The sequence below is a fragment of the Penaeus chinensis genome, chromosome 8 (assembly GCF_019202785.1).
Source record: "Penaeus chinensis breed Huanghai No. 1 chromosome 8, ASM1920278v2, whole genome shotgun sequence".
Classification (NCBI taxonomy): Eukaryota; Metazoa; Arthropoda; class Malacostraca; order Decapoda; family Penaeidae; genus Penaeus; species Penaeus chinensis.
The window spans coordinates 21,346,224-21,356,223 of record NC_061826.1 but is presented as its reverse complement, the minus strand read 5'-3'; the positions used below and the strand labels follow the sequence as shown (position 1 = coordinate 21,356,223).

The 10,000-nt window shown below is 34.1% G+C and overlaps 1 protein-coding gene across 1 annotated transcript in view; it reads left to right on the top strand.

The window, feature by feature from the left end:
• LOC125028161 (vitelline membrane outer layer protein 1 homolog) overlaps positions 1–3,647 on the top strand; it is a 7,144-nt gene extending 3,497 nt beyond the window's left edge. The window contains exons 4-6 of the mRNA XM_047617524.1: positions 602–762; positions 2,748–2,823; positions 3,186–3,647. Coding sequence (XP_047473480.1) covers positions 602–762; positions 2,748–2,823; positions 3,186–3,337 — 389 coding nt within the window. The 3' untranslated portion in view covers positions 3,338–3,647. The remainder of the gene's footprint in view (positions 1–601; positions 763–2,747; positions 2,824–3,185) is intronic.
• The last annotated feature ends 6,353 nt before the right edge of the window (positions 3,648–10,000 follow it).

The window sequence follows — 10,000 nt, the reverse complement described above, 5'->3', positions numbered from 1 at the left end:
TTGGAAGTTGACCCGAAGGGTAGCCACTTGCTATGGCCGATGCAGGTTGGAGCGCTGATACCAGGAGCCAGAAATCCTTAGTCTTTGAGACCTAGCAAAGTCCTAGTTAAGGAGGCTGTTCTCGCTACTAAGCTCAGCTCCTAAGCCATGGTAGTGTGTATGCATATCTATCTATCTATCTATCTATATATGTATATATATATATATATATATATATATATATATGTCTGTGTGTATGTAGGTATGTACATATATCTATGTATATGTATATATACACACATATGTGTATAAATATATTTCTATATATGTATATACATATATATGTATATGCGTGTGTATGTACGTATATGTATGTATATGTATAAATGTATATATTTATATATATGTATATACATATATATGTATGTATGTGTATGTGTGTGTGTGTGTGTGTGTGTGTGTGTGGAGAGAGAGAGACAGAGGACGATGTGTGTGTGTGTGTGTGTAACCAAGTGCGTGTCTCTTCATGTACATATAATCTATAAATATTTATGCGGTTTTCTTATAACTATCGGAATTAAAACCAGAACGAAGCCCAAACTGGTGACCCTCTCCTCCCCAGGAATGCGCACCTGCGCGTTGGGGCATCACCTGGTGGGCATTCAGGGCAACGTGGTGGACCCGCAGGGCAACTTCGGGGACGACCTAGGCGTGGACAACCTACGCATGGAGTGTGACGACGGCGCCATCCTGGACGGGCTCTACGGCGTGCCCAGTGCCCTGGTAAGTGAGCCGCTGGTCCTTGGGGGGGGGGGGGAGAGGCTTCCGAGAACTGGCGTTCCGGACGGCCGCCGCTGTCACTGCTGCTACTTTTATCATCAATATCATTACTGTTATGTTGTAGTTATTACCATTATTTTAATTATTATTATTATTATTATCATCCTTATTATTATCATTATTATTATTATTATTATTATTGTTATTATTATCATTACTATTATCATTATTATTATTATTTTTATTATTATTATTATTATTATTATTATTATTATTACTATTATTACTATTATTTTATTATTATAATTGTTATTATTGTTACTATCATTATTATTATTATTATTGTTGTTGTTGTTGTTACTATTATAATTGTTATTATCATTATTATTATGTTATTATTGTTATCATTACCATTATTATTACTGATATTATTATTAATATCATTATTATTATTATCATTATTATTATATTTTTTATTATTGTCATTATTATTATCAACATTGCTTTTATTGTCATAGTGGTTACCATTATTATTGTTATTATTGTAATTATTATCATTGTTATCAATATAATTATCATCATTATCATCATTATCATCATCACCATCATCATTATCATCATTATCATCATCACCATCATCATTATCATCATTATCATCATCTTCATCTTCACCATTATCATCATCATCATTATCATCATCTTCATCATCTTCACCATTATCATCATCATCATTATCATCATCTTCATCATCTTCACCATTATCATCATCATCATTATTATTATTACTATTATTATTGTTATATTGTCAATGTCAATATTATCACATCTATTTTTGGTGTTTGTATTAGTATTAGTATTATTATTGCTATTAGTATTAACATTGTGGATATTATCATAACCATCATTATTATCATCATCCTTATCATTCTCAACATTATGATTACAGTTGTTGTTGTTTTTGTCGCGCATCATTATCATTATTATTATTATCATCATTATTATTACTATTATTATTATTATTATTACCATTACCATTACTACTACTACAACTACTATCATTATTATTGTATTTATCTTTCTCATTATTATCATTATCATTATTATCATTATCATTATTATCATTATCATTATTATTATAATTCACATTATCATCATTAGCATAATTATAAGTATTATTTCTGTTATTACTATTATTACTATCATTATTATTACTATAGTTATTATGATTATCATCATAATTATCACCATCGTCATTATTATTATCTTTATTATAATAATTATTACTATCATTATTATCATTATCGTTATTATTATTGTTGTTATCATTATCATCATCATTATTATTGTTATTATTATTATATTACTATTATTATTATTGTTATTATCATTATGTTACTATTATTATTATTGTTATCATCATTATTATTATTATTATCATCATATTTGTTATTATTATTATAATTATAATTATCACCATCATTGTCATTCGCGTTGTTTTTCTTTATTATATTTTGTTATATAAGCACTGTATTATAATAAGAAGAATAACAATAACGACAGTGTTAACATTATAGCAACAGCAATATCGTTACCGCTACTGCCGTTGTTATTACAGCTTATGAGAATGTTACTTTATACTAATGGATTTTGAAAAAAGATGATGATATAATTGCAGCGAGATGATAACGACGATGATCAGCCAAAGAAGTGAGAAAGTAACATAGTTTCTCTCTCTGTCTCTCTCTCTCTCTCTCTCTCTCTCTCTCTCTCTCTCTCTCTCTCTCTCTCTCTCTCTCTCTCTCTCTCTCTCTCTCTCTTACTTCCCTTTTTCTCTATCCGTCTATTCTATTTATCTACGGGTCTATCCATCTGTATGTCTATCTACCTACCTATCTGTTATCAGTCCACCCATCTATCTATCCATCTGTCTGTTTACATCGGCGCGCCTGCGTGTCCATCCTTAATCTACTTCTCTCCTCATCTTCCAGAGTCCGGTCGTCTTGCGAGAGGTCAGGCAGGTCGGCGGCAGGGAGGTGGAGGCCGTCCATCTCAAGGTGAACCGAGGTTAGTCTGAGAGGATTGGGTTCTCTCCCGCTCTCTGTCTTGCTCTTTGCTTACTGGGCGAGCTCTACTGCGTAAGTTGTTATGTTGTATTACCTTTTTATGTTGTATTACCTTTTTACATGATCCTTTTGTTTGTCTCACTCTCTTTCTCCCTACCTATCAATCCCATTATCTCTCGATAAAGTCTTTCTGTTTTTTTCCTGTCTGTCTACCTGTCTATTAATTTTCCAACTTATCTATCTGCATGTCTCTCTATATCTGATTGTCTGCCTGTCTCTTCCTCCCTCGTACCCACGACCATGCCCGGCTCTGCTCGTCCTCTTCCGCCCGCCGAATTACCTGACCTCCCCCTCCCCCCCCAGGCGAGACCCGCGACCACGGCGACTGGGGCTCGTGGGCGCGCTGCTCCACCGGCGGCACCCTGTGCGGCCTCCAGACCCGCGTCGAGCACGATGACATCCTCAATGACGACGCCGGACTCTGTGACGTCATATTGTTCTGCTGCACGATCTAGGAAGCGAAGGAACGGACGAAGAGGAGAGAGAATGATGGGCGGGAAGGAAAGGCTGCGAGGAATGTAGGGTGAAGGCGAGGGCGAGGGAGCCGTCGAAACAGGGAACAATAAGGGAATAGAGAGAAGGAAAGGAATCTGTGATAGCGAAGGGAGGGCAAGAGACAGCGGGAAGGAAGAGGAGAGCAAACGGGTAGAAAGGCAAATGAAAAGAGGCGCTGGAATTCGCAAGATAAATAAAAATGAAAGAAAGGAAAAGAAGAAGCTGCATTTGAACATTTTTAACGGGAAATAAAATATGTTAATCGATTAATCGCCGTCTTTTAACTTTCCATTTGAAAATTCAAGATAATTTTCTTTTATTATGTTATATTATCATATATTTCAAAAATATCATTATCAGTAATAATATTATTATCACTATCATTAACATTATCATTATCATTATCATTATCATTATTATTATCATTATCATTATCATTATCATTATCATTATTATCATTACTGTTATTGTTATTATTGTTGTTTTCATTGTCTGTTGTTGCTGTTGTTGTTTTACTATCATCATCATCATCATCATCATCATCTTCATCATCATAGTACCGCCCCATCTCTCTGCTCAGCTGCCTGGCCAAGACGGCTGAGAGGATGGTACTAAACCGGCTTCAATGGAAAACGGGACCCCCGCACGAACACCTTCACGGGTTCACAAGGGGCATGGGCACAGCACACAGCTTAGCCACGCTCTTAAGCACAATCAGTAAGGGCCCAGCTGTGGTGGTATTCCTTGATCTGGAGAAGGCTTTTGAACTGGCAAGTCCGCTTGCCATTCAGGAAAGCCTGATCCAGAAGGGAATCAGAGGAAAGCTCTTGGCTTGGATAGGTGACTACTTCAGGAACAGGACTGCCAATGTCAAATTCCAGGGTCACCTATCGCAGCACATGCCGCTCGAAAATGGAACGCCACAGGGTGGGGTTCTCAGTCCAGCCCTATTCAACACTTTAATGTCCTGTATCCTCAACATAAACCTCCCAGTGGGGTGCCAGATCATCTCGTATGCAGACGATCTCGCTATCACCTCCACTGGACCACGCAGCCAGAATAAAGCCCAGCGTTGTCTGGACCTCGTGTCAGAGGAGTGTTGTAGGACGGGACTAAAGATCTCTGCTGCCAAATCCAAAGCCATGGCTTTAAGACAGAGAGTTCGAGGCACAAGACTGAAAATCCAGGGAGTGGAATTAGAATGGGTCAAGGACTACCTATACCTTGGGGTAAGGATAGACCGGACCCTCTCCTTCCATAAGGAGGTCCAGTACCTGGTTGACCGAACCAAAGCAAGACTGTCTGTCATGAGAGCAATGACTGGGAGACGCATAGGGGCCAGACACAAAGTACTAAGATCATTCTATGTACATGCTGTCCGGCCCATTGTGGACTATGCCTCAGTCGCTCTAATTGCTGCAAAGAAAAAGCACACAGACAAATTAGAAACAGTCCAAAATGAAGCTGCCAGGATCATTCTGGGTGCCCCGAGGTGGACGAAGGTCCTCAACCTCCTGATGGAGGCAAACCTTCTCCCCCTGGACTCACGAATCGATCTAACGGCAACACAATTTCTGTCAAAGGTCATCCAGGCTCCCAGGAACACAAGCCTAAGACAAAAATTAGTCAGATGCCTCGAACAAGACAACGAGCTCGTTGCAAACAACTCCTGGCTGTCTCATACAGCCAGGGTGTTGATACGCCATCAGCTCAAAGAACAGCTTCTTGCTAAGGGCATGGACTCCCCCCACCCCGACTTTGCCGAAGCCCCGCCGTGGGCACTGAGCCTGATAGAGTTCAACATAATGAACCTGTCAATGAAAAAGAGCCTATACCCCATGCCTAGCCTAAAGGCAGAAGCCCACAGGGTCATTGCAGCCATCACTCCTCCGGGTAGTAGAACATACTACACGGATGGATTGGTCGATCCCTTGAGCCACACTGCAGGCGCCGGCTTTGCAGCTAGGGATGCCACGCGATCCATGAGGGTAACAGACAACGCCTCCTCGCTACAGGCAGAGGCAGTTGCAATCATGGGAGCCCTAGGCCACGCGTCCCTAAGGGAAGGACACGTGGTCATACACACAGACTCCAGGGCAGCCATTGACTGTCTTCAGCACAGCTCACCCACAGACAACATCTACCTACTGACCACGATTCTCACAATGGCACAGAGAATTCTTGCTCAGGGTAGAAGAATTATCATCAATTGGGTCCCAAGCCACATCGGCATCAGAGGGAACGAGCTTGCTGACAGACTAGCCGCCGCTGGCAGGGGTATGCCCCCAAATCCCATGACGATAAAACCGAGCCGAAAATTACTTATGGAGAAGTGTGCCTTGGTCGGTCGTACCTTCCTACGGCAGCTCCACAGAGAGGAAACGAGAACCTCCCCCTCGGCCAGCTGGTACTCAGACGCCACAGGCTCTGAACCACTGGAACTCTCTAAAGTAAGCAACAGAGGTACCGAAGTCATTCTTCACAGAATGCGCCTAGGTTACCACTGTGCATGGCAGATTATCCCAACAATCGAACGTGATGAATGGTGCTGCAAGCACTGCGGCGAGCCGAACGCCACACTAGTTCACTACCTAGAAAATTGTAACCATACACAATTCCTGAGACATGGACCGCCCACAACAGCCGCCGTGCTGGTAAAGAGGCTATGCGAAATGCTTACACCATGGCGGCAGGAGCGCTTGCTGGCAATCCCGCCGCCACGGTAAGCACCGAGTGTCAGACAACTCAATGAGACAGCCGTAAAAAAGCTGACACAGGCCGGGCCATATCTAGAAGGCCCGGGCGAAGCTAGAACTTCGCAAACCAACCCCCCCCCCCCTCATCATCATCATCATTGTTATTTTTGTTGATTTTATTATGGCTGTTACTGCTATCACCATTATTACAGCCATTACTACCAACACCTCCCCGTCATGATCATCAGCATCGTCATGATCATCCTTATTATCACCATCTTCACTATATCATCATCACCATCACACCCTAATTATCATTACTCCCACTATTATCATTATCATGTTACTTTCATTGTAATCACTGCTATTGTTATTACTACTTCACTTTTATTTTTATATATATTATCATTATTCATTGTTATCATCATTTCATCATCTTTTTTGCTATCGTTATTATTATTATCATTATTATTATTATCATTATTATTATTACCATTATTATTATTATCATTATCATTATTATTGTTATTGTTGTTTTGTTGTTGTTGTTGTGTTTATTATTATCATTATTATTACTACTATCATTATTATTACTACTATCATTATTACTATTATTATTATTATTATTATTATTATCATCATAATCATTATTATTATTATTGTTTGTTGTTGTTGTTACTATTATTGTTATCGTCATTGATTTAATCATCGTTATCTTTTTGGTTATTATTATTATCATCCTTATTATCACTAATATCATTGCTGTTATTATTATTCACAATATATAGTAAGCTATATAAAGAACCACCCTGAACAATCGAGAATCATACCATCTAAGGCGTCAGTGCAGGTCAAAACACAGCGAAGACAGACAGAGGAGATAGAAAATCATCAGCCATTTACGTAGTAAAAACACATTAGCTGGTCTTTTAAATTTATCAAGAGTCGAAGAAGCTACAATTTCTGAAGGCAATGTATTCCAAAGCCTACAAATGGCAGTAAAAGAAGCATCTAAAATCCTGAGATGTGGACGATTGACTTGGATCAAATGTCATTGAACTGAGGGTCATAGAACTTCAAGTAACTCTTGCAGGATGATAAAGATCAGGTAAAACGTGTAGAGGGAATGTGAATTATCCGTTATAATCATGTATAAGACTGAAAGAGCCCCAACATCCCTCCGAGAAATCTAATGGAATTAAAAGAACGATCAAGCAGTCTTAAGTGTGACTCTGTAGCAGATAATCACACGGAACATTATTAAAAATGAGGCAGAATTAAAGAAAAGAAACATCTACGAGTAACGATGCCATCTTTATAAATATTCTTGTACTTGCGAATGAAGCTTAAATTAGACGAAACTGCTTGGGCCATATACCTAATTTGCAATTCAAATGTAAGCCTTGAATTAAGGGTTACACCTTGAGATTATCCACTAAAGTGATTAAGACTCCATTAATCAGTAGACTTGGATGCTGAGGCAATTGACCGATAATCATTTCCTAGGACTTGATAGGATTTCCTTTCATGCTCCACCGAGAGCACCTCAACACTAGGTCTATCGTTTGCCTGGTTGCCAGAGAAGGAATATCAGCATATGCCAACATTGTATTATGAATGCCGGACCACATATCGCTTACATATAAAATTAAGAGCAAAGGGCCAAGAACACTGCCCTGAGGAACCCCAGAAGATGTACGAGAATACGAGCTAAAACTACCATCAACATGAACTCACTACTGTCTAACAGTTAAAGAATCTGTTTATAAACTTCTATTATTGTAAATAACAATAACAATGACCATAATTATTATAAGAATAAGATAATAATAAGAATCATTTATTTTATTTTTCAACATTTGTATTATTATTATTATCATTATTATTATTATTATTATTATCATTATTATTATTATCATTATTATCATTATTATTATCATTATTATTAATGTTGTTGTTGTATTGTTACTATTAATATTATCATTATTATTATTGTTATTATTATTACTATTATTATTATTATTGTTATTATCACAATCATTATCAATGTTAATTTCTATTATTATCATTATCATTATAATTTTCATTCTTATCATTATAATTATGATTATGTTATTGCCATTAGTATTGTTATCATTATTATTATCATTGTCGTGATTATAATTACCATTATTGTCATTACAATTGCCATTATTATCTTTTTATTTATTATTGATATTATTATCAGTATTACTACTGTTGTTACAATTATTATTGTTATTATTGTTAATATTATTATTATCATTATTATTATTATCATTATTATCATCGTTACTATTATTATCATCATTATTATCATTACTATTATTATTAACGTTATTATTATTACTATGACTATTATTGCTTATCAGTACCATTCTTATCATTACTGTACTATTATCATTATTTTCATTATTATTACTATTATTATCATTATCATCATCATTATATACTGATTATATCATAATCATTATTATTATAATTGTTATTAGTGTTGTTGTTATGATTATTATCATTATTAATATTATTAATACTATCACTATCACCATCATTATTGTTATCGATATTATTATCATTATCAATATTATCATTATTATTATTACTATTATAATTTCATTATCAATATCATTATTATTATTGCTATTGTTCTTGATATTATTAGTATTAGCATATTATTACTATTATTATTTCATTATTAATATCATTATTATTATTGCTATTATAATTGTTCTTGATATTATTATTATTATTATTATTATTATTATTAGCATTATCAATATTGTTTTTCTTATCATTTTCCTCATTATTATCATATTTATTAGTAATAGCAATGGTAGTATTAGATTATTATTATTATCATATTATTATTGCTATGATTATTGTTGTTATTATTATTATTGTTATTGTTATTATCATTGTTATTCTATCATTTTGTTATTATTAATATCATTCTTATTATTGTTGTTATTATCATTATGATCATTATCATCATAATTATTATTATTATTATTATTATTTTTGATATTATTATTATTGTTATTATTATTATTCTTATTATTATCATTATTACTATTTGCATTAAAATTACTATCATCATTATTATCATTACTATCATCATCATTATTATTAGCATTATTATTTGTGTTGTTATTATCATTAGCATTATCAGCATTAGCAATAGTATTCTTATTATCATTATCATTGTTAACATTACCAAGATTATCATTATTATTATTATTATTATCACTATTATCATTATTATCATTATCATCCTCATCATTATTTTCATATTAGAAATATCATTACTATTACTATTATTATCATTATTATTATTATTATTATAATTATTATTATTAGCAGCAGCAGTAGTAGTAGTAGCACTATCATTAATTTTAATATTGTTATTATTATCATTATTAATATTATTATCATTAATCATTATTATTATCATCATCAATAATTGTCGTCATATTGCTGTTGCTACCATTATTATTATTATCATTATTATTGTTATTTCATTATCCTCATCATTATCTATATCATTATTTCTACCATTATTATCATCTCATCAGTATTATTATTTTTTTATAGTATCATTATTGTTATCAGAATTAGCTTTTTATATTATAAGCATTAATGTTATCATTATGATAAGCTTTGCTCTTATTGTTTTTATTATTATTATTATTATTATTATTATTATTATTATTGTTGTTGTTATCATTATTATTATTATTATTATTATTATTATTATTATTATTATTATTATTATCATTATTTATCGTTGTTGTTACTATTGTTATCATTATCATTATTATCATCAATATTGCTAATTTACTATTGTTATCATCACATTCTTCATATTCTTATTATCATTATTATCGATAAAAAAAAACCCACAATGTAAAA